Source organism: Maylandia zebra, linkage group LG16 (genome assembly GCF_041146795.1).
Source record: "Maylandia zebra isolate NMK-2024a linkage group LG16, Mzebra_GT3a, whole genome shotgun sequence".
NCBI classification, from domain to species: Eukaryota; Metazoa; Chordata; class Actinopteri; order Cichliformes; family Cichlidae; genus Maylandia; species Maylandia zebra.
In genome coordinates, this window is record NC_135182.1 from 23,546,958 (window position 1) to 23,572,957 (window position 26,000).

Consider the following 26,000-nt stretch of genomic DNA (forward strand, 5'->3'; position numbering starts at 1 on the left):
GGAAGAAAAGTACCAGGCTTAAAAAGCCATGTACAGCAGATTAACCTATATGAAAGTCATGTCTTTGACTATGATCCCTAACAAAGTGCATACCTGGACAAGTAAGAGTACACTCCACCTTGAGAGAAAAATGCACTATGGATCACTGTCAGTCATGGATTGACCACCGCAGAGCCCGGAGCTGAAATTTATTGAAAAAGCGTGGGATCATCTTGACAGAGGAATGGAACTAAAGGCAGCCAACATCCAAAAAAGAGCTTTAAATGTCCTTTAAGAAACCTGGAGAACTATTCCTAAAGATTACTTAAAGAAATTCCTAGAAAGCTTACCGTAGAGAGTTCAGGTTTTGTTAAAGTATAAATAATATCATATTAAATATTGACTTTTAAGCTCGTTACTCTGTTTTGACCTTATTTACTGCATGTTCATTTATGTTTGCAAATTTCAATCAATCTTTGCACCCGTGTACCATTTTCCTAGCAAACACTGAAACATTGAACATTGAAAAATGAGAGGTGGTTTAAGACTTTTGCACAGCATTTTATTTTTGTAAATATATAGATAGAAGCTATTGTTTTAGTAAGAATGTCCTCACACCAGAAGCCGTATGTCAGCAAACATCTGGTGGTAATGGTCATCACAGAGAAGCACAAAGAACAGATTTTCTTTTATAGCATCAATTTCCACTTTTCTCTTTCACCAGCCATTAAAAGTGTGACTTGCTACATTTATGTAGAGGAATTCTTCAGTTTTGGGCATAAAAATAAACAGTGCCCACCCCCTTTTTTAACCACTGGATCCCAGCTGTATCCTGTCAGTCCCAATTGCAGTCAAAGTGATATTCTCCTTTATAGTTTTCTCCTCAGATATTTTATCTGAGTCTTGAATGTCAACATTTGAGCTGAGTTAGATCACAGAATAGCACAGTTTGTTTTTACCCTTCAGCCATGAGTAGGAAACAAGGCTTGAAGGGCTCAAGGGAGCCGAGAAAAACCTCTAAAAAGTCACAGTTTGAGCTAGTTAGCGCAACAGCTGACTCACACCCTCCTGTGAATGGATCTCAGGGTCATGAATGGTGAGCTGCATCAGTTAGAGTAACCAACTGTCTAAGAGCTGAAACATGGTGACTACACAGTAAAATACCACAATATTTTTTTTATGATTTTTTTAAACTGGAACCTGGATTTAATCAACAGTACTGATGAGGTTTTTGGTGAGCAGAAGAAACTGACCCCTGAAGGATTCTGAATCTCTAATGACGAAACAGACAGTGATAAGAGTCCCATATTGTAGGGTTCAACTGAAAGGTTAATACAGTAGCATGTGTTTAAAGGTGGCTTAGCTTTAACAGAAAGAATAAAGAGTACGTTAATTTATTTCTTTATTAGTTAACAAGCTTAATGACTTCTGGTTATAGCTTCATAAATACAGATCCAATAAATACTTTTAAGAATCACAGTCTATAAGAAACACACCAGTAGACAATTAAAGGAGTGACAAAGCAAGACAAATGTTTATTTTACATTGAATAAATAATACATGCTGTTTATAACAATGTCGTGATGTGGAAGCAAAGCAAATTTCAGGTCCGTGTTCTCTTTAAAATTCTACTCATAACTATCCCAAACATGCTGATAGATGCCATGTGAAATTAAATCATCTTTCATAAGGTGGCCATGACTAATTTATGGGCCTAATTAGAGCAAGTTAACACAATATTAAGTTATTTATGTTGTGTCTCTTACACAGTGTAATGAAATCTTGCGTAATGAGCTGCCCCTGACTGAAACAGCTATGGAGCAAAAACACGAGAGAAACAGAGTGACATATTTAGCAGTGTGAGGGAATGAAAGAGCTGTGATGGAGAAAGGAGGAGAAGAATTTCCCACGCGAGCCTTTGTTACTGAGGTCTTTTCCTATGACACTTTGTATTTTGGTGTTTAATGCAGGGGTGCATTTGTAAAGGACCTCAGGATATCAAATGACATGTTAGCTTTTTGTTTTACTCTAACCACATCTGGATCTGGTAGATCCAGCTGCCTTCCCCTCAGCTCCCTCAACTTCTGCTTTTTCAGTGATGACTTTTGTCTCCCTAAATATATACAAAATAATGATGACCCTGTGTCTGCTGCAATATATTAATAATATGTCTTTAATAATATATATAATTTAAAAAAAAATCTTTTTATCCTTTTGCTTAGTTATAGTTTCAGACTATCACCCCTTTGCAACACATTGAGTTTAATTTGTTTGCTAATAATAAACCCAACAGATTAGAAGCAAAACTCACAATAGGTCACACAAAAGTTATAATATATATACAAATGAATATAATTGACTGATTTAATGATCCCCTACTTAAGTCCATACAACAGCTACCTGAGTGGAGCCTTCCTATAACTGCCCACTGGGCGGCTAAGCTCCACCTCTCATTTGGCCAGACAGGCCTTGACCCCATAGAGTGCTGGAGCCTCAAATTAATAACAGACCAGTGCCACATCTTTATAGAGCAGCACACCTTTAAAGTCAGACTACAGGAAGCTTAGCTGTCATTCAAACCACAGATCTGAAAAGTTTACAAGAGAGTTGGCCATAGTTAAATTATGTTTTACTGTCATGTATGTATTCACTCACTGGTCACTTTATTAAATACACCTTGCAAGTACACAGTTAGACTCCCTCTTCCTTCAGAAATGCCATAATTCTTCGTGGCGTAGATTTAACAAGGTGCTGGAAACACTCCTCAGAGATTTTGGTTCATGTTCGTGTGGGCCAAAATCGTTTTGTTGTTCTGGTCAGCAGGGTAGGCTGTGGCTCAGCCGATACGAAGGGTCCAAAAGTGTCCCAGGAAAATATCCCTCACACCATTACAGTGCCAGCAGCCTGAACCGTTGATATAAGGCAGGATTTATGGATGCTTTAAATTTATGCTAAATTCTCACTGTTGTATCTTTGTATTCCTGTCAACTCAAAGCACTCTGAGCAGTCTCCTTTGACCTCTTGCATTAACAAGGTGTTTTCATCCAGAAAACTGCTGCTCCCTGGATATTTTCTCCTTTTAAGCTTCAGAGTAAATATGATTGTTCTCGAAAATCCCCGTAGATCAGCATCATCTGAAATACTCTGGTATCAGCCACCATGCCACCTTCAAAGTCACTTAAAACACCAATCTTTCTCATACTGATGCTTGTTCTGAAATGAAATTAGTGGAACAGGTGTACCTAATAAAGGGACTGGTGGATTACATTTATCAGATAGATAGATAGATAGATAGATAGATAGATAGATAGATAGATAGATAGATAGATAAATAGATAGATAGATTCATTACACATACATATACATATACAGGGAGTGCAGAATTATTAGGCAAGTTGTATTTTTGAGGATTAATTTTATTATTGAACAACAACCATGTTCTCAATGAACCCAAAAAACTCATTAATATCAAAGCTGAATGTTTTTGGAAGTAGTTTTTAGTTTGTTTTTAGTTTTAGCTATTTTAGGGGGATATCTGTGTGTGCAGGTGACTATTACTGTGCATAATTATTAGGCAACTTAACAAAAAACAAATATATACCCATTTCAATTATTTATTTTTACCAGTGAAACCAATATAACATCTCCACATTCACAAATATACATTTCTGACATTCAAAAACTAAACAAAAACAAATCAGCGACCAATATAGCCACCTTTCTTTGCAAGGACACTCAAAAGCCTGCCATCCATGGATTCTGTCAGTGTTTTGATCTGTTCACCATCAACATTGCGTGCAGCAGCAACCACAGCCTCCCAGACACTGTTCAGAGAGGTGTACTGTTTTCCCTCCTTGTAAATCTCACATTTGATGATGGACCACAGGTTCTCAATGGGGTTCAGATCAGGTGAACAAGGTGGCCATGTCATTAGTTTTTCCTCTTTTATACCCTTTCTTGCCAGCCACGCTGTGGAGTACTTGGACGCGTGTGATGGAGCATTGTCCTGCATGAAAATCATGTTTTTCTTGAAGGATGCAGACTTCTTTCTGTACCACTGCTTGAAGAAGGTGTCTTCCAGAAACTGGCAGTAGGACTGGGAGTTGAGCTTGACTCCATCCTCAACCCGAAAAGGCCCCACAAGCTCATCTTTGATGATACCAGCCCAAACCAGTACTCCACCTCCACCTTGCTGGCGTCTGAGTCGGACTGGAGCTCTCTGCCCTTTACCAATCCAGCCACGGGCCCATCCATCTGGCCCATCAAGACTCACTCTCATTTCATCAGTCCATAAAACCTTAGAAAAACCAGTCTTGAGATATTTCTTGGCCCAGTCTTGACGTTTCAGCTTGTGTCTTGTTCAGTGGTGGTCGTCTTTCAGCCTTTCTTACCTTGGCCAGGTCTCTGAGTATTGCACACCTTGTGCTTTTGGGCACTCCAGTGATGTTGCAGCTCTGAAATATGGCCAAACTGGTGGCAAGTGGCATCTTGGCAGCTGCACGCTTGACTTTTCTCAGTTCATGGGCAGTTATTTTGCGCCTTGGTTTTTCCACACGCTTCTTGCGACCCTGTTGACTATTTTGAATGAAACGCTTGATTGTTCGATGATCACGCTTCAGAAGCTTTGCAATTGTGAGACTGCTGCATCCCTCTGCAAGATATCTCACTATTTTTGACTTTTCTGAGCCTGTCAAGTCCTTCTTATGACCCATTTTGTCAAAGGAAAGGAAGTTGCCTAATAATTATGCACACCTGATATAGGGTGTTGATGTCATTAGACCACACCCCTTCTCATTACAGAGATGCACATCACCTAATATGCTTAATTGGTAGTAGGCTTTCAAGCCTATACAGCTTGGAGTAAGACAACATGCATGAAGAGGATGATGTGGACAAAATACTCATTTGCCTAATAATTCTGCACTCCCTGTATAGATATATATTTTTATCATGCCAGCTTTACTAACACAGGGGAACTCAGAGAACATGTACAGCAATTAAAGAACCAAAATGCTGAAAAAAAAAGAAAATTGAATAATGAAAAACAAGAATTGAGAGTTAATGAAATGCACAGATTTTTCTCTCCCAGGACTTTCAAAAAGTTTTTCTTTTCATACATGAAAGACAGCTGAAAAAGAATACATAATGTACATGATTTGAAATTATGTATCTGTCATGGTCCTGGGTCGTTGACCCAGCGTTTTGTGTTTTGTGACTATTTCCCTCTGTTCTAGTTATTCTGTGTCCTCCCCCCTTGTGTCCGGTTCGGGTTCTAGATTTCCTGTTTTACTTTGTAGGTCTGTGTCTCGTTATGCCCATTAAGTTCCAGCTGTGTCCCCTCCTGTGTGCCATTTCCTCATTACCTGGTGTGTGTATTTATAGTTGGTGTCTGCCTGTGCTCCTCGTCGGCTCGTCTGCGTTCATCCATGTATCACTGCGTTCCTCCGTGTAGCTCTGCATTCTATGGTGTTTCGTTCCTGTCTCTGCGTCTCTCTGCCCCGCACCCCTTTTGTATGGTCTCAGGTTTGTCTTTAGTTTCTCCCAGTTTAGGTTTGTAATTGCTCATGTTGAGTTGCCTGTTTTTGCCACCACCACCTTGTAAATAAACATCACTCTGTCATCAGTTCGCTGCATCTTGGGTCCTCCTTTTCCTCCACACCACACGGCTCCCTCCGCCAGCCGTGACAGTATCAGCAAACTTCTCTCCTCCTGGAGCTGTATACTTCCTGAATTCATGAGTCAGCACTCCAGTAGTTGACCTAGATAACACCAAACCCAGGAGATTAGACAGCACTGATGACCAATGTACTTTCTTAAAAAATCTCACCAAGAGAGACAAACAGAACCAGAATACAGAAAAGTTCCTTCAAAAAGCTTTAAGATGCCTTTACAAATAGAATTTTATTTAAATTCATTTAAAGTTTACGAATAATCAAAATAGTCAGTTTAAAAGTATTTAAATCTTTGGAAGTTATTATAGCTTACATAACGTCTGCATATAGTTTGCACACCTGGGTGTCACATTTTGCTGGGCAACTCCTGTCAAGCTCTGTAAGACTGGATGTGCTGCAGATGGCCATTGCACTGCAATACTGTCATGGCTGATTACTTTGGTTCACTGTTGTGCCGAAAGGTGAAACATCACTCCAATCTCAGGTCGTGTCTGTCCTGGAACAGAGCGTCTTCAAAGATAATGCATTCCCTGCACCCATCGCGCAGGTTCTGCTCTGCAGTCTGCAGGCTTCGATCTGTATTGCATTTAAGCATTCCTATGAACATCGTTATGGTGTGAAGCTGCCACCATTGTGCTTTACTTTACATTTACTGGGATTTGCCAGACATAGTATTTGGAGTTTTGTCCAGATAGTTCAGACTTTAACTCATCACATTAAATTACTTTTATCCTCTCATGTTCTCAGAGTCTTTTAAATGCAGTTTGACAAACTCCCAGCAGCCCAGGTCTCTTCTACGGAACCAATTTGGTTGGAAAAATTGCCTTTTTTAGTAAATGAAAATTACACTTGTAAGAGGTTAAGCGTGCAAAAGTGAGGGGTTCTAATTTTTATCTTGAAGTGACTGCAGGCTGTGGAGTGAGCAAGCAATGCATTCCTTAGTAACATGCAAATGAGATCTTTTTTTTCCAGCAATGACTGGGTACAAATTAAAATTACATACAGTATATTCTGGTAGGGCTCCTTTACTTTGACATTTTTGGTGTTGGCAGGCATGATGATGAAGGATTTCAGTTTCATCTCCAAGCATTTGGTGGACAGATGTGATTGCTTGGTGCAGGGACTAGGGGGTTTGAGGGAAATTATTAGGTCTAGAGAAACACACTTTGTGGTAACTCTGTGTTATTGACAGGATGGGTGTCTTTTTTTTTTGTATGACCTGGTTTTGTCTAGTGTATTACTGCAGCTTTCAATTCAGCTCAGAGAAATTTGTCAGTAAATACCTCAAAACTCTTGGCCGCCAGCTTCTCGAACTAAAATATTTATTTATTCTTAGAACCAGGGGCCTGAGAGCGGTAAATATTATTTTCTGTGTGCCGATAGCACACAAATAGCATCGCTGATAGCATCCTTTATTTCCTCACTTGTTAAATACAGAAAATTGGACATTTGAGGTAAAGATGCCATGTTTCACTTTACAAAACTGAAAAAACACAAAAACCAAGCCTATAACTGGTGATAAAAAAAAGAAGCTAAGGGACGGGAGCTAATTGTTTATGCAGCATGTAAACCATTTACTTAATAGTGTGGGTCATTCTCCATAAGCCAAAAGCATAGTGCCTTTAACCCTCATTCTCTTTGCTCCTCTTTTTTTCTCTTGACTCCCTTCATTCATTCTCTTCCCCCAAGGAGCCTTTATATTACATTATGTCTTCATTCCTTACTTGTTTCCAGTTAGACAGACAGTGATTCATTTATTATGGTCCAATACATTCCAATAACAGTGATAAGTATTGTAATGAAGTGAGCTGGGACTGGGCCTAATGCTTTTTACAGTCATATTACAGCTACAGGGAATCGGTGCAGCATGTGAGAGCTGCTAAGCTCTCACAGGCCAACACTGCCTGCAGAGACAAGGGTTATAAGGTGGTGAAGACTGGATCATCTGTTGAAAAACATCAGAGGGAATTTTGCTGGTGAATGTAAAGCATCAAATCCCATCCACTCAGATGTCTGCGGATGTTCACTTGTCGACTGTCAAGCCAGCAGGTATGAACAGTCATTCAGGATTAGAGCAACAATCCATTATTCAGGCAGCTGATGTGAATTCTTCAAAACTTTTCAGTGGTGACCTTATTTGCACATCTGCTGCTGCACTTCAGTACTGCTGCCCCCTGTGGTGAGTAAAAAAAAACAAAACCTTTCAGTTGTGCTGGAAAAGTTTATTGAGAGACCTAGAAACTCAAGCAGTTTTTCTGTCCAGGGTAAATAAGGTGATTTTTTTCTCTCTCAGAAATATCGCTTTAATGACCTAAAGGAATGCAAAGAGCCTCTGCCAGGCGTACTCGCTTGTCACTAACTTACTGTGACAAATGGGGGTGGGGTTACTTAAAGGGGACAACAGCTGAGGAGCATCAGTCTATTTTTGCTGTCCCTTCATTTAAGTCTCACAGAAGGAGGTGTAATCGCCACGTGGTGCCTGAAAATTAGATAAATTTTTAGTGGAACTTGAAAATATGGAACCACATGTTACCAACAGAGGATCTCCCAATTAAGCAAGCTGCAGTTCAGCTTCTGCTTCAGTGTCCTTGAAAAAGTTGTGACACATCAGATGGATTAGAATAAGATGTAGATCCTAACCCAAATGTGTACATCAGAGACAGCCTAAGGGCCAATGAAGAGACAGAGGTCATGTCTTCTGTGTAATTTTTGGTATCATGGGTGCGTTTAATGGTTCGGTGAGGGTAATATGGTATTTTGTGTGCTCAGACTTTTTTCATTGCCCAATATCTTTGATTAATATTACATTAAATTTAGTTAAATACAGAAGTTTACTATTTTTTTCACCAGAATAATCTTCTGGCAGAGTGGAGAAGCCATCTTAATGGCAATAGGTCAAAATCATATTTACTATAATATAGTAATAAGGAGGCTCAGATGGATACCTCATAGTTTGTTTCTTTAGACTCTATCCTATTAATGAGCTTATTTTTGATGTCAGATCAAATGACAATATTTACTGTTCACAAATTTCCACATTTCTGCAGCTTAAATTTAAAAACTGTTCAGACAGTAAGATTATATGAAATAAGTAAAAGCCAGAAGCCCTCTCGAAATTAAAATTATATAGAAAAAATGACCTAAGTTAAACTTCCTAGAGAAGTTATAAGAGCCTTTATCCGACATAAGAGTTTGCAAATGAGTTTTGGCGTTATTTTCTGACAGCTACACGCATTTGAGAGGAGCAGCAGCCCGAACGCGGTAACTTGTTACCTCTGGGTTTCCAGAGAAAGCCCCTCCTTGGATGGACCCTTCTCCCCGAGCGTCACTCGGTGCACTTCAGTCCAGTCCCCCTTTCCAAATACACATCCACTGTCCCATACACAAACACACGCTCGCACACATTCACACAGCGCCAGACGCTTATGCAAATAGTCCGCTTGCCGCTCCTGCCGCTCTACTTTTGTAGAGACGCATGAAGAACTCTGGATGTTGTTAACATACTTTAAAAAAAAGTTTTGTGGAGTTGGAAAAAAAGTGATATTACTTTTCAGGATTTTCTTGGCTCTCTTCTAAGGTGATAACTTTCTTGGGAATTCACTCCAAGTATCGGACCTGATGGGCGGATAAACTGCATACATTTGCTTTTAAATTTCCGAACCGTGCAGCTGGATTAAAGTCAGCGTTTGATAGTCAAAATGAATAATTCCATTAAATGATTAACTCCCCCGGACCGAAGGATTTCAAGGTATGTTGTGAAACGCGGTAAAAGAATCTATTTATCTCCAATGCTTCTTGCTCATCAGCATGATTTACTTAAATTTTAACTATAGGTCGAAAAGCTTTCTCATGTTTAGCTCTATAGTTGGTCTGTTGAATTTAAATGTTTGGCGTTTTTATGTTAATTTTGCGATTGGGTGAGAGTAACAGAGCGAGCGAGGGAGAGGGCGGGAGTATTTCTAGCCTCCTAATGCGCCCTTTGACTTAAACCTTCATTCATATATCGCATCAGCCACACCGCTAACTACTTAAGCACACGCATGCGCGTCTGTATGTCTTATACTTAAATATCTCACCTTTAAGACAGGTGCGGTGTTCCAGCATGGCTCTGTGGCTTGAGTATAAGTAAAAGTGTGAGGAGTAGCACTGTGGTCTCTACTTAAAAAAAGGAAAGAGGTTATTTTGACAGAAGTTGTTGGAGAAATTTTGGTGCTCTTTGCTTCTCTCCATTATTCCTGACTTCCTTTTCCTCTTTTGCAGTGATAGTGTACTGTCTCCTCTAGTAAATGAAAATGAATCGGGGAGTGAATGTGCTTGCGGCTTTACTGGCTCTCCTGATGCTGGCACTTGTTGTGCCCACGAGCAAGTCCTGCCCCAGGACCTGTAATTGCTACCAGGCCAATGAAGTCCACTGCACCTTCCGCTCACTGCTCGCTATACCTCCCGGTCTGCCTGCACACACCAGACGCATAAACTTAGGGTATGGAAACACACATACATCCAAAAGAACAAAGTATGCTGCTCACACATATGTAACATATCAGTGATAACGAGCTAAAGCTTTTTTGGGTGTTTTTTATTCTTTTTTTTTAAATCAGTCAACACAGGAATTTTTTTTTTAAAGTATACAGATGGTGTTTTGTTCTCTGGCAGGTTTAACAGCATCAGGAACCTCCATGACAGGTCTTTGGCTGGGTTAAGGAGGGTGGAGCTTCTGATGCTTCACAGCAATGACCTCCATCATCTTCCAGATGCAGCGTTCAGAGACATGAAATCGCTACAGGTAAACAGGAAGAGGAGAAAGACAATACTTCTGACCTTTCTCACTGGGGTTAGTGAATCTAATTAAACAGAGAGTCCAACAAACAGTCGCCTCAACACCCTAATGGGTAGGAGAGACAACATTTTGTGACAGTGGAGATAAAAAGTTACGATACAGTAGACCAGTAACATCTGAAATACTTGTAATTAACACTCTTAATAACACTCTAACTATGAGAGATTAACATTAAAACCGCTTGTCAAAGAAGGTTTCTGTTACTGATAACACCAGTAATGTATGATTATCAAGATAAATAGTATTTGTCAAAAAGGTTTGGTGTAATTTAGAAACGACGCTACACTGATAAATGTGCCCAAATCCTGCAGTCATACTATTAATATTAAACCGATTCATTAGCTAAAGCTCTGATCTGCAAAACTAATCTAGAATTAATCAATCAAAGCGAACAGTCATCATTTCGTAGATTCAAAACGTCAGCATTTTTTTCCTAATTTCTTTATAAGTGATGCATAATTTAGCAATCATCATTCGTTTCACTGCTTGGTGACAGGAAACACACTGGACATTTGAGAAGCAACCTGAGGGCAGAGTTAGCAGTCCGTGGGGAAGTGATATTACTCAACTAGCAATTGTTCCCTTCATCTCCCAGGCAGATGCTGATATATTTGCCGTTCTGTGGTAATAGGATCCATATTTTCATGTGCTGACGTCTTCACATGCTTGATCCGTCAGCAGCTGGAACTCTTCCAGCTCAGTAGCCTCCCCAGAGGGCAGATTTAACGTAAGCCTCACAGAAACAAAATTCCACAACCTGATTTTCATGGTGCGCCTTCTTAAATTTCTGGCGGGATCTTCACACATGGCTGGAATAGCAATAGATTTCTTACAGTTTCCTTTTGGGGAAAGTGCTAAATTTTACATTTGGATAATGAGAAACCCCGCCAGTTCTAGGATATCCTTTTAGTTTGACCCGATGCACAGCATGAATATTTCATCTGGATATGCTGTCAGCAGTAGTTTTGTAAATGTTTTAACTATTTTCTTGAAATCTTTGCTTGTATTTTAAAAAAATTACTCAGGATAAGTTGTTTCTACTTGGATTTTTACACATCTCTTTATTCTCATGTTATAGACTCATGTTGCCAGCATGTGGTGTCCAGTAACCGACTTTTCTTTTCCTTTTAAATCAGCCTTAGATGTCTGTCCTAATCCTCCATTCCTTCTGCTCATTTCATTTCCTTTATTCCCACAGATACTAAAGCTAAGCTATAACAAGCTGAGAGAGATCTCTTCATCGCTGACCTTCTCTGGCCTGACCTCACTGCTCCGCCTGTATTTGGATCACAACCTCCTCCAGCACATCCACCCCCGGGCCCTGCTCCAGCTGCCTAGCCTCCGGCTGCTTCGTCTACAAGGAAACAGGCTGCATCAGTTGCACCCTCACACTCTATGCACATTGTCCCTACTGAATACATATTACTTTTCCACACTCAGGTGAGCTTGTACACTTCAAACATTCAATGTAATAATCAGTGCGAGGGAAATCTGGTTTTAAAAGTATAACCAGATTTAGTTCTGCTGGTAGTCCTGAGAGTGAGGGCAACACAGTAATTGTTAACTTAAATTCAGTCCAAGCAGCCATCTGCTTTGATTCAGACTCTGCTTTCCCTCTGTTTTCATATCAGTTTTTTCTTCTTCCCTTTCTTTAGACACCTGGACCTCTCCAACAACAGTCTAACCACCCTGCCCAAAGACGCTTTAGCAACAGCACCTCTGCTGGAAACTCTTATGCTGCAGGCTAATCCGTGGAGCTGTGACTGCAGGATGAACTGGTTTCTTTCTTGGACTCTGGCTCACCCAGGTGACTGCCATTCCTGAAAAAATCATTTGTTTACACTTATTGTTTTGTCTCTCTAACGTGTTCAGAAGAAGAAATAGATAAGGTGAGAAGGAACATTGGGAACGGGCTGAGAAACAGAAGATTGTTTAGTTGATATTTCCACTTTATAAGCCGAGACCGAGAGCTGCATGCCAAAACCATTCATTTTAATGCATCTGGTTTTGTTATCTGAGAACCTTTGGCCACTACCGCCCTCCACCTGCTTTTTGTCACAAATTATTCATTGTTTCTCCCCATTATCTTCCAGTGTGTTTTGTGGCTGTTATTGAGATGTGAGAGAAAGCTAGGCCGTGAAATGTGTCTCATTGATATGCCAGACTTAACTTGCCATGACTAATCCATGATGACAGCACTGATGTGTGTCCACTGAAATATAGGCTAATGATTCCTGTGTAGTAATGAAGTGATGCATATTTCTGATTTATGTGTAAATTAAGTAACCATACCTAATTAGTAAGAGATATAAAGTGTAATGAATGCTTAAAATATGCTGCCATGACTAATAAATGACTATAATATGCAGTTATATGTTGAAAGAGCTAAAACGTGCTATTGTGTATTTGCATAGCTGCTATGACATTAGATATGGTAAGGCTGTCTTTTGTGATATCATTTTCTCTGTTTCCCTCTTTCAATTAGGCTTGATGAAATGTCCTGGTGGCCCACAGTGTCCATTATGTACATCCCCCAATTCACTTCAAGGGCAGGGCTTGCTTGAACAGACTGCTTTAACGTGCAATTCACCAGTGATCCCGTCTCCAGGAAAAGAGGCACCTTTAGGGACAGAACCCAGTGAAATTAAATCAAGTGAGACCTTCAGAGAGCCCTTAGGCAGTGCCTCACTGGGTTTGTCTGACCAGCAAGGGTACAGTGTTGATCTGAGTTGCAACATCACTCAATCATCCGACTCCCAAGATATTGCTCCTCCTCCAGATCTCTCCGTGTCTTCATCTTCTCCTCTTCCTCTCGCTCTCTCGCTCTCTCTGGAGTGCCCCGTGGAGAGACAGAGCTATGAGAAACTTTGGAGGATTCTGGCTTACTACAGCGAGACTGCAGTTCGCCTCGAGAGGGAGATCATGCTGAGTAAATCCCCAGCGTTGGCCTACCGCTATAGGCAGGCAGCAGAGACAGATGGATATTATCACACTGGAGTCAAAGCTTCTGTTAAAGCCAGGCCTCAGTGGTTAATGCAGCCAGCTATTAGCATTCAGCTAAACAGAGCGCAGTCTAATGGACATAAGGTTCAGCTTATATACTCAACAAGAGTTTCTGCTCATCTTGACCCTACCTCTCAACTCTCATCATCCTCTGCTGCTTCTCACCCTTGGGTGCTGATTTCAACTAATCATACTACCACAGCACTGGCAGCAGTAGCAGGCAGTAAAGTACAGCTACCCTGCCCAATTCTCACTTCTGGCAACCCCAAAGCACAGTGGATTCTCCCAGATGGATCTGAACTCCTCTCCCCCTCCAGCACCCTAGATGGCAGGCTCCGGGCTTCAGGCTTTGTTTTACTGCTACAAAATGTACAACTGTCAGATGCTGGGATTTACTACTGCGTTGCCAGGGCTGGAAGGGACGTAGATGTTCTTCCTCTGCATCTGGCAGTGGAGGAGTCCTCTGTTCCGCATTTAGGAGAGCAAGTGGGGCCTCCTGTCACAGGGACAGTTGGAGAACCTGTCAGTTTGCCTTGCAGGATGTCTGGTTCACCAGAGCCTTATTTAAGCTGGATTTTGCCAAATGGAAATGTGGTACGCCGAGGAACTGCTGTGCCAGGTGGACTCACCATAGAAACAAATGGGAGTCTCTATCTGCCTAACCCCTCCCTGAGGGATGGTGGTCATTACCGCTGCACTGCAGTCAACCACTATGGTAGAGATGCTCTGTCAGTGCAGCTGATATTAAATTCACAGCATATCCCTGCACTTAGGACTTCGTTTCCCAGAGGACCACAGTCTGCTGCTGGCCGGTCAACCAGGATAAGAGCTCCTTTATTACGTGACATGAATGAAGGATCAGGGGACGGAGAGGAAGTGGAAGAGGCGACTGTTGGAAATAGAAAACGCCCAGTGTCGTTTCAGGGACCCCCAAACAGACGCTATCCGATTGGAAACCCACGAAGACGTGGGCCTGTAAGAGAAGGCTCCCGGAGACGAGGCGGTGCAGCTTTTTCATCCACAGACCAGAGAAGAAACCTCTTTGAGAACAAACGTAGAGTTAGCACGAGCAAAAAAAAGATAGATCCGCAGAAATGGGCTGACCTTTTGGCTAAGATACGTCAAAGGACTGCTCTCGCTAATCGTGGCCAACTTATCACAACAGAAAAGCCCACAGCTGCACCGGTCCAAGAAGCTGAAGACAGAGTCACGATAGAACACGAGGAAGATGATGATACAGATAGAGGTAGAGGTCAGGCAGCAGGAGTGGAAGCAGAAACTGAAGGGTCGTCTGTTGATGATATAGTTCTTCAGGAGGAAGAGTTACAGCCCATTCAACCTGTTAACACAGGAAGCCCGACAAAAACAGAGATAAAAACAGAGACTGAAACAGACTCTGAGACAGAAGAAGGTACAGAGAGGTCAACAGAAAAACAGATAGAGAATGAGACAGACACACTCAGGCAGGCAGAGATACCGGGTTCACAAACACAGACAGCAGCAAACGCAGTGACACGGAAAGAACCGGTCACATCTTATCCAGTGTCAGGAACAAATGAAATTGTCCCAGAACCAGTTGAAGGAGATGAGCGAGAAGTGAACCCCAATCCATCAAGAACGAGACCACAGAATCCCCGACAGCGGTTCTTCCCTAATTTGGTGCCAAACTCCCGCCCCCAAAGACCTCGGAACTCACACAGGAAGATTGGACAGCGGAGACGAATCATCAACAGGCCCAGGGTGCAACTTTTGACCCCAAACCAACGTCCCCTGGAACCCACAAACCCAATAACCCCTGCTGTGACACCTGACACCACTACAAATCAAATCAATATGTTGTCACTGGTCTCAACAGCCACATCTGCGGGAATTTTGTCGACACAGAGAGACCATATTAAGACTGCTCCAAACGATGTTGCTCTGAATCTTTTTGGCTCTGCTTCATCATCTTCCTCCCCCTCACAGACTCCCTCCCCCTCGTATACAAACAGATACACACCTAAAGCTATAATGACTCACTCAGGCAAGAGACCAGACAGGGAAGAGATACCAGACAGTGAAGAGTCCACTCTTTTCAGCACACCAGCACCCACTCATTCTAATTTTGTCATTTCAGAAACACATGTGCCAGGCACACATACCTTAGCACACAGTATACACAAACACACAGAAACACAAACAGCCTTAGGCAAGCATATTGACACACCCCCAAACAAACACAGTGAAAAGCTGGGGAAGAATTTTGTGAGCATACTATATCAGTCTTCCTCTCCAGCAACTCACTCCTCCCTTGTTTCAGTTTCCAGTGCAGCTACTGCAAAAACCATAACAAATCCTACAACTGCCCCTAAAAAGGTTTATTCTAATGCAAATGCCAGCAGCTCTAAAAGTACATCTTCTGCTATGACTAATGAGTACAAGCTTCCCACAACAACTGCAATTAATCCTAGGACTACAAGTTCCACCATATTTGCTAGGACTATTATTCCAACATCTAGCACTACCAGACATACTGCAAGTGCTTCTACCTCTGCTACACCTATTCTTACACCTACTACTCCCGCTACTATTCCTGTAGTTGAACTCTTTACCACTACAATAAACCCTAATAATAATGCTTTGATTTCAACTACTACCGATACTAGCACTACTACTAGTAGTTCTTCAAACTTATTCATTGTTACGTCCCGATTTCTTAACCCTCCATCTACTGCTACTGCTTCTACTACATCTGAAACTACTAAAACTACTACTACTACTACCACTACTCCAACATTTACAGTTTCAGCCAAAATTCACTCAACTTCTAGGGCAGCTACGCCTAGCACACTTTCCAGTACCGCTGCAATAATGACATCAGCAAATACCAAAACATCATCCCGGGAGAGGCCAAGCATCGACCTAGCTGACCCCAGAGAGAGGCTTGCCTCTGGTGCTCCAAACCAGAGTCGGCCCCCCACTGACTGGAAAAACGCCGGCGCTAATTCAATTCCAGATTCACACAGCAGCAGGACTAACTGGTCCCCTTCATTCCCTGTGGCTCCTGGGGTGAGTCCAAATGAATTCAAATAACATTTCTATTTTATAGGTAGTGCTACCCAAAATGGGCTTTAAGGCAAGCACACACATACACACACACACACACACACACACACACACGCGCACACACACACACACACACACACACTACAAAGAGAATAACAGCCAAACTAGGACCACCATTTGTTCTTTTCTAGTGTTAATTCAATTGCAAATTAATGTTTCCCCATTTTTACTTGCTTTTAGTCATTTAGTAATTTATGCAGTGGGTAATTTCTTTAAGTGCACTTTTAAATGTAATTTGCAGTTTATATACACACAACTCACATTAACATTTCTTTACCAAGTGAGTGCCTCTGATGCTCCAAACCAGAGTTGGCTGACCCAGAAAAAAACAACACACACACACACACACACACACACACACACACACACACACACACACACACACACACACACACACACACACCCAACTCTGCAAGCCCTTGGGGCAAAATCTAGATCTCCAAACAGTCTAATCTCTATCCACATGACCTGCAATTAAAATTAAAGGATGTTTATGACAATTCTACAATTTCATGGATTCTCCAGAGCTCTGTCAGAGATCTAAAGAAAAAAACAAAATTAAAAACACGTGTTCCACAATCAATAGCATTATGTGTTGTTATGCATTATGTGAGTCTAATCCCATGGGATTTAAAGTAATCAATTGTTAATTAATTTACAGGCCTTGTTGGCAAGCCTCAGTAGATTAAAAATCTCAGTCCACCAACAAAAACTCTAAGTCTGAGATCACTGTGAAGCTATATTATATATCTTATTCCACAATATCACTATTTAATTTAAAAAAAAAAAAAAAAAAGAGCAATAAGAAACATTTTACAAACTGGCAGTTTTTAATTAGCCCCTGTGAATCAGACTTTTCATGCTGATTCATAACTTCACAAATGTGTTTTAATTGGCCTGCTTGCTGTAGGTTGTTGGAAGCCCTCCAGTCACTGGCTATTTAGTTAAGAAAATGAAACTCAATGGCCAACCTAATTCAGGCCAACATAATGAAACATTTTAAACTTGTAAAGTTTAAAATGTTTCATTAGTGAATCCCAGATATCTTTAAAGGTTTGAATATTTTAAAGGAGTCAAATTCATTATCCTGTGATTTAATGTGCTCTTGTAGGCTCCAGTCGTGAGATCCAGACCAAGGATTGCAGACCCGCACGTCAGGACAGTGTCATTCCCAGCAGAGAGCACTGCCAGGCTGACTTGTGAAGCTAAAGGAGAACCAAAACCCACCATCACGTGGATTAAAGTCGCCACAGGTATGCACACTGCAGAATGCATTTATTCTAACATACCTTAAACAAAACACCCTGAGCTATGTCAGTGTGTAATCCAGTTTACCGCCACTTTAAATCTGTTGCATAAACTCAAATCATGGAACAGGCTTCATGTTTATTCTTTTAATTTTGCTGGAAAACGCAGCAGTGCTTATTTCGCATTCACCAGTTTATTGCATATGTGCATGTCTGTATGGTATGGTCTAAAATCTATTGACTTTGCATTTAAAGCAGAGTAATTAAAGGTTTACACTCTGAGGTCACTAATGCTAAAGGAAATAAGCGTCAGCTTTAATATGTGCTATGAATGAATACAAACACATTTTACTGTGATGAAAAAAAAACCCCATTAACAACCAGCATATACACTGGCATGGACACAATAGGCTTTTCTCTAGCTTGCCATGTGGGAAAGACATCGCAAGCAAGTAATGGAACATTTTGTGCACTGCATCGCTGACTTTACTTCATGCTGTGCCATTTGGTGTGCCCCCGTTCCTCCTTTCCTCTCTGTCTCTTTCTCACCCTCTTAACGTTTTTCCTCACTCTCTTTGCTCGTTGCTTCTCTTTGTGTGCGTCTGTCTGTCTTACTCTCTTGCTGTATGTCTTTCACTCAGGAGCGGTGATGTCAGTCCACTCCAGAGCTCAGCGTTTTGAGGTCCTGTCAAATGGCACCCTTGTTATCCAGAATATTCAGCTGCAGGACAGGGGCACATACATCTGCAGTGCACAAAGCATGCTGGGTCGTGATAGGTGAGGTTACGGATATATGTTATGCATACAGTATGGTTGTGTAATGACAACAGGGCACAGTATTTTAATATTAATGACATCAGCCTACAGTAATGTGTAATTAAATTACTCAGCATAATGTATATTGTGGTGCAGTTATGCTTGTTGAGTCTGTTGTTATAACAGCAAACAGTGACATACGCAGTAATGCAAACCTGTATATATAAAGTATGATTTGGTGCCTCTTATGTGATTTCTGATAGAGTCATGCATTGTGTGTTTGCCTTTGCATATTTCATAAATTGAGGGGTTTTTTTTGCCCGTCTTCTTCATGGCAGGTTGCTAACGACCCTGGAAGTTTGGACTCGCCCCCCTCGTATGCAGCTGGCTAGTTACAGAGAAGCCACCATTCATCAGGGCGGAGAAGTGCACTTGGAGTGCCAAGCGGATGGTGTTCCCGCCCCTCTGCTCTCGTGGGTTCTGCCAGATCGTTCTGTCATGACATCTGCTGGCCCCTCCACCAGTCGAATCAGCGTGGACACGAATGGAACTCTTCATATCTCAGTAACTTTACCCAGTGACCGAGGAGTGTATCGCTGCGTGGCCTCCAACTCAGCTGGTGCTGCCAGCACCTCTGTGCGTGTACACGTGTCCTCGTTACCTCCGGTGATACAGCAACCCAGAGAGGAACACCTGCTCTTGTCTCCGGGGAGGCCAGTTTATGCTCACTGCTCAGCCCGAGGTGCCCCTCCACCAACTCTCCGCTGGCGAATCCCAGATGGGACCCTTGTTCGCCCATCCCAGTTTCTCCACGGCAACCTCTTTGTCTTGACCAATGGGACACTGCATATTCGAAAAGTCGGGCCAAAGGATTCTGGGAGCTATGAGTGCACAGCAAGTAATGCTGTGGGGACCGATAAGAGAACAGTGAAGTTAAAAATTGAAGGGGGAGCAGAAGGAGAAAGAAGACAGGGAGAAGTAAGTCATAAAGGAGTAAAAGCTGTTGCTACTGAAAGGCCACCTTCTTCATCACTCATTAATGACACAGGTCTGAGTATCTCTAACCAGCCCTCAAATCCATTTAGCTCCCCCATATCTCCCTTGGAAAAATCCAAGACGTCGCTCACCTCAAGCTCTTCTCACTCCTCATCTAACCCTTACCGGTCCTCGAACTCATCACCTAAATTTAATAAAACAGTCACTGCCTCCCACACACACTTTACCAGTGTCAAAAAAACAAATTCTTCTTCCCTTTCCCCACCCTCCACGGGGTCAATAAATAAGAATAAAGTCTCACCCAGTATAACCAACACAAGAGTTGCTTCCCCTACAGACAGGAGAGCATCTACTGTTTTGAATCCCTTGCTCCTCTCCCCTTTTAGCAAAGCCCGTATTATTTCTACATCACCATCTAGTTCTACTGTCCCACAAGGGGGGATTTTACAGCTTCACTGCTCCGTAACTGGCAACCCAACCCCTATCATTATCTGGAGGACCCCCAGCAGGAAGCTAGTGGACCAGCACTTAAGGTACTGGGAATGTCCACATTTGTATCACTACATATGTTGTTGATTTTAATAGTACTTCATCTAATTTAATTATCTACGTTTGAATGAAAGTTTTGACCGGCGTTTGAAGGTGCATCCTAACGGTACCTTGTCAGTCCAAGCTGTAACGGAGAAGGATGCTGGAGACTACCTGTGCATTGCACGGAACAAGGTCGCAGATGATTATCGCCTCCTGCGTGTTACTGTAGCTGCGAAACCCGCCACGATTGAACCAAAACAACTGCTCACTCAGATGGTGTCAGTCGGGAAACCACTGAAGGTGAGCAGAAAAACAGAAATGTAATTAAATTGCAATTCTCAGCCGCTTCTGATGCAAAGTTTGTTTGATAAATGCACACAAGCGATTAATATTTTATTTCCAGTCTGTGTTTCTCACTCAATTTTATTTGAATCTGGGTTGTTATTAAGTTGTAGTGTTTGCACTGCATATTTCCCGTGAAATAATTCAATTCATTCATTCATTTGATGCTGTATTGTTTAAAATGTCTGGCAAGAAATGTCTAAATCTGAACTGTCCCTCTCTTATATAAGTTTACTGTTGAGTTTTAGAGTTATTTCGTGCCAGGGTTGGTACATTTGAGTCCTAAAGTTCAGGTTTTAAGTTGGGATCTAAAAATGTTTTATATTATTTGGGTCAAAAAAGAAAGAAAAACCTGCCGACGCATAAATGTGCAGCTATGAATCATCAGCAGTGTTTTTCAGCAGAAAATAAAGCACACATCAATATTTAAAGGCTTGGTGAAAAATGTCAAGAAAAAAAAAAAACAAAGCAAGTGTGGGATTTTTAAAAATAATTATTTTAATTTAAAGATTTATGAGGTGTGTTTTAGTGTGAGTGTGAAATTTGTAGTGGCTTAGATGTGTTTTAGAGTGCAGCATGTAGTTGTTATTTATCATTTATAATGTTTCTTACGACTTCAGCTTTCATCCCAAACAAAAAGTCAACAACCTTTTAAATCATGCATCACTGGAACACTGATCCTCTGCAGGTGGACTGCCAGGCATCAGGGCTGCCTGACCCAGCTGTCCACTGGACCTTACCAGATGGAACCATGGTGAACAGCGTGTTGCATGGGGAAGACAGAGGAGGCCGAGAACAACGACTAATAGTGTTCAGCAATGGGACGTTACTGGTTCCAGCAGTAAGCGCTGGAGTAGGAGGAGAGTATACGTGTTACGCTGAGAATCAAGGCGGCCACGACACCATGAAGGTAAGACAAGTAATTTCTTCATCATTTTAATTAAAAGTCTTTGTCATGAGCTGCATGAGTTATGAGTGCTTTCAAACTGAAGCTTTTACACAACTAAAAACACTAAACAATTAAATCATCTGTTCATCCTTTCAAGGTCAAAGTAAAGGTTATGATGACATCTGTTCCAACTTTTACTGATGACAGAAGCTACCATGTCATGAAAGTACGCCAGGGAGCAACGGCCCGAATTCCGTGCCGAGCCACAGGAAACCCTACCCCTACAGTGACGTGGTTCAACCCTGCAAACCGTGTTATCCCACGAAGTTTAGGATCTGGTTATTATTTTGAACGAGTAGTGGTGGTTTCAAATGGCACTCTGGAGGTGCGCGTAGCTCAAAAGATCGACACGGGAAACTATACGTGCCAAGCAAGCAACTCAGCTGGGGAGAGGAGCAGGGTGGTCAGGCTTGAGGTGGAGACGCCTACCTATGGATTGCGTGGCCGAGTGGAAGGTGGAGGTTGGAGCAATAATAGTGGAACTGACACCAGATCAGGGGACAACATTAACAATGGGGGGATAATCCGCTATGGATTGTCTGGAATCACAGACAAGCTGCATAACAACAGCAGCAGCAATGACAACGATAATGAGAGGATAAGAAACATTGTACCAAGCAGTGGTGTTAATTTGGCAATCAGTAGCTCTAATCCTGTCCTTAAGAATGATAGTCAAAATGGATTTAACGGACTTGTGAGTGGAATTACAACAAAACTGAGCAGTAGCGTAATCAGCGTGGGGGTGAACCGTGCTAGGAATGTAAGCACTAAAGCAGATAATACTGGAATTAATATGAATAGACCTAGTATTATACACAACAGCAACAGTGTAGGTAACAGTCGCAGCACAGTTAGAGAAGGTAGTGCTGAGAGAAATCCTGCACGGAATATCAATGAAGTCATTGCAGGAAAGGCTAGTAATGACGCTAATACGAGCGGAGAAAATGGCAGGTTAAGTGGTAATTCGAGAAATGCTGGAGGCTTTAGTAGCACTGTGTCTAATAAAGCAGTTGGGACAAGCACACACAGAGGGGATGATTTTAATAGGAGCGGTAATCTAGGAAGGACTGACAGCAGAAATGGTGGTGAGTTAAGTAGTAATACTGATGCTAAAAACTCCCCCAACACAGTACTGGGTGTAGCAACGGCGGTGAAGCAGCAAGCAGTTAAAGGTCAAACTATTTTTTTGCCATGCCCTTCCCAAAATTCCCGTCAGTCGCGTCTGTTCTGGCTTCTGCCTGGGAATGGCATGTTGCCATCTCCCTACTATGGCAGTCGTCTTACTGTGCACCGAAATGGTACCTTAGAGCTGCGGGGTGTTCGAGGGAGTGATGGTGGTGTCTTGGTTTGTGTAGTGAGAAGTGAGAAAGGAGAGACAACAATGCGGGTGGAGCTGGAGGTGTCAGACCAGCAGGAGGAGGTCAGATCTCCACACAGGGTAGAAAGGGTTGGTTTAACAAAGGTGCCGCTCTCAAGAGGGTTAGTGGAATCAGAGCAGTCCTTAAGCTCAAAGCCAGCGTCACCTGTGCTTTACCCGAGAATCTCAGTTACTGAAAAGCCTCGGCAAAGTGCAGCGAGATTGCCTTCACCACCTCACCCAGTTGGCCCCCCATCCTCAACTGGCACTGCCTCAGCACCCACTGTGATCACCCAAACAGCCTCTCTTGTGAGCATCATTAATGGAGAGACCCTTCACCTGCCTTGCCCTGCTTCTCAAACACCTGGCTTTACCCGCAGCTCATTCACATGGACCATGCCCAGTGGCAAGGTGCTGTCCCAGGGTGAGAGTGATGATTCAGGCCGTTGCTTAGTCCAAGAGGATGGAGCATTAACAGTGCAGCAGGCCTCTGTGTTCGACCGTGGCACCTACACCTGCAGATCCACGAGTTATGACTCTTCCTCAGTTTCAGTGATCACAGTTCCTGTTATTGTCATCGCCTACCCTCCGCGCATCACAACAGGCCCCTCCCCTGTGACCTACACCCGCCCCGGTGTCGCTGTGGAACTGCCCTGCCTGACCATAGCAACACCCCGGGCGACAGTTACCTGGGAAACACCAGACCTGATGCAGCTGAAGGTCATGGCTCAGCCTCGCATTTATGGGAACCGCTATCTTAGCCCTCAGGGTTCTTTAGTGATACAAAAACCGACAAGCATGGATACAGGATTTTACAAATGCACCGCCAAAAATGTGATAGGGGTGGACACCAAGGCAACCTACCTGCATGTTATATAACCGGATGAGATGACAATACACGCATACACAATGTCATGTAATAGAAACACAGAGACTTCACTTCTTTGTACTGGTGTATAACCTGTTTGAGTGCTTACACTCTGTGTCCCTGATGCCCAAAGAAACTGCAAACCCCTGTGTGGGAGATACTGATAACTCTCAGAAAGGACACATTGCTGATATACAGTTTATGTCTCATTTATGTATTTGAGGTTTTGAATCAGGGGTTGAAAAACAGGTACAATGTTTCATGCAGGTGGTCTACACATTTGGTGTCTCACTGGTGTAAATCCTGTTTTTAATTAGTGCTCATTTCATCATTGTGGCAAAAATGCTGCATTTTTTCCTGCAGAAATGGTCTTGTTTCTCCACCGTGTGCTAAAATGTAAGAAAGGGGGAATAAGAGCAAAATGAATTGTTCACCAATACAATAACATCTTTTCTTTCTGTGTTTATTTGTAAAATGTAAAAACATTTTCAACCCTCGTGTGAAAGATCAAAATGCGCTATATCCATTTAACACCGGCTCATTATTTAGCTTTATTACTTTACATTTCTGCTCTAACACTGAACAACAATGTACTGCACAATGTAGTATAGCAATTTCACACTATGCACTGTGGCCCTCGGCCTTTTTAGACATGACCTTACCAAGGTGCATGTTAGCAAATGGATTAGACATTAAAAAGTCTTTAAACCAGCTGACTCTCTAGTCCAAAAACTGTGTAACATCCATTTTGCTCCATTTTGCATTGATAATAACACAGGTTAGTTCACTGCTGGTGAGTCGCCCTCCTATGAGTGGTTGGTCTGAAACTGGAGCATTTCCAGTAGCGAGAGTACAGCTGATGTAAGCCGTCTTTATCTCTGTGCTACATGTGATAAACAGCAACTTTTTTGCAATTTATATGTTAAACCGCTTATCTGCCGATAACGTTCTGCCAGCGACGCCACACAGCATCGCACAACATGTCAGTTTTTCCTTCACAACTGTTTCCATTCACATAGGTACAAATGTAATGTCACATAATATGATTGTGTTACATCTGTTGTATATTTAAAAAAATGTTCTTCTTGGGTTTAAAAATGTCATTTTAAAATGTTGTATTTTCATGTGCTAACTAGGTTGGATTTGTTGCGGTGGTCTATATGTAACAAACCAGGAAAAAGAATCGTATTTGGCGCCATTATTTGCACTGAACTGCTTTCGTTAAAGCGTTCACAGGCATGTTGATGGAGGGCTTCAGTGTTATGATCTACTCGAAAAAGCAGATTCTTCAGGACTTTGTACTCACCTTCTGATTCCATTACATTTTCACAGCACTAATGGAGCCGAACATATGGTACAAAACATTTATGTTTCAACAAAAGCCAGTTTTTGAAGAGTAATGTTCAGGATTATTGTGATATTAACTACTGTATAGATGTCTGTCGGTACAAGCACCTGTCTTACGCCTGTGCACAAAGCCAGGAGGTCATAGTTATATGTAGTCACTTAATCATTTTTTAAAAATATTGTCCTTAAATTATTTGCCTTGTACAAACTCTGTTGTTAGACAGTCTTAAAGGGAGAATTATTATTAAATATGAATATGTTTGAAGTCTCACTTGCCAGTGATGAATGCTTCCTAGACTTTTAACACCTTCATTTTATAAATAAAAATGGGAAAAAATGAAATGTCAGTGGTTGAGTTTTGTTCTGAAAAGCAGCACGGTGCAGACAAAGAGCGAGTGCTAGTTTTTGGAGTTAGAAGGAAAAAAGAAAACACCTCGTGGGAGGGTGGGAGCGCAGAAGGAAACTTTTCCTTGAGTGTATGATGAGAACAGAAACTCCTTATCCGTGGCTCAGCTGTCAGACGAGGAAATGGGGTCTTAACAGTAGATGAGACACATGTTGATGACATCATATTCGCCTCTCTGGGAAATGCAATAAAACTCCCAACAGCCTGCAGAGCAGCTCCACACGCCACCATGCATGAGCTCACACCTGGTGTTTACACTGGGAGTCCAGTAAATAGGCGATGAATACTTTTGATTAATCCTGACCTTATGTACTGTATATACGAGCAGTGTGACGGTGCACTATATTGGCCATTAGTATAAAAAAAAGTTATTGGCAGGCAGCTAGAGTAAGGGAAAGCGAAGGAGTGCGAGCAAAATACCTCTGAACTACTGCCAATGCCAAAACTGACGAAAATGCTGCACCAAGTAATTACTGCATGTTTTTTTTCTCTGGGCTGTCAACACAGCGTTCACACCATACTTACAGTATTTAGACTATTTTCACCTTTTTCAGCTGTGCACCACTTCTGCGTTTCTGTTTTGCATCGTGCTGTGAGGCAAAGGT

General features: G+C 42.0%; 1 protein-coding gene across 1 annotated transcript; it reads left to right on the forward strand.

Annotated features, from left to right (window-relative positions):
- Positions 1-9,020: 9,020 nt before the first annotated feature.
- Positions 9,021-25,331, forward strand: LOC101469947 (matrix-remodeling-associated protein 5). Its single transcript, XM_004555485.4, has 12 exons — positions 9,021-9,399; positions 9,912-10,131; positions 10,305-10,434; positions 11,687-11,928; positions 12,144-12,295; positions 12,974-16,539; positions 17,708-17,849; positions 18,485-18,620; positions 18,938-20,128; positions 20,219-20,426; positions 21,157-21,378; positions 21,515-25,331. The coding sequence occupies exons 2-12, from the start codon at positions 9,938-9,940 to the stop codon at positions 23,651-23,653; spliced, it is 8,322 nt and encodes a 2,773-aa protein (XP_004555542.2). The 5' UTR covers positions 9,021-9,399; positions 9,912-9,937; the 3' UTR covers positions 23,654-25,331.
- Positions 25,332-26,000: the final 669 nt, after the last annotated feature.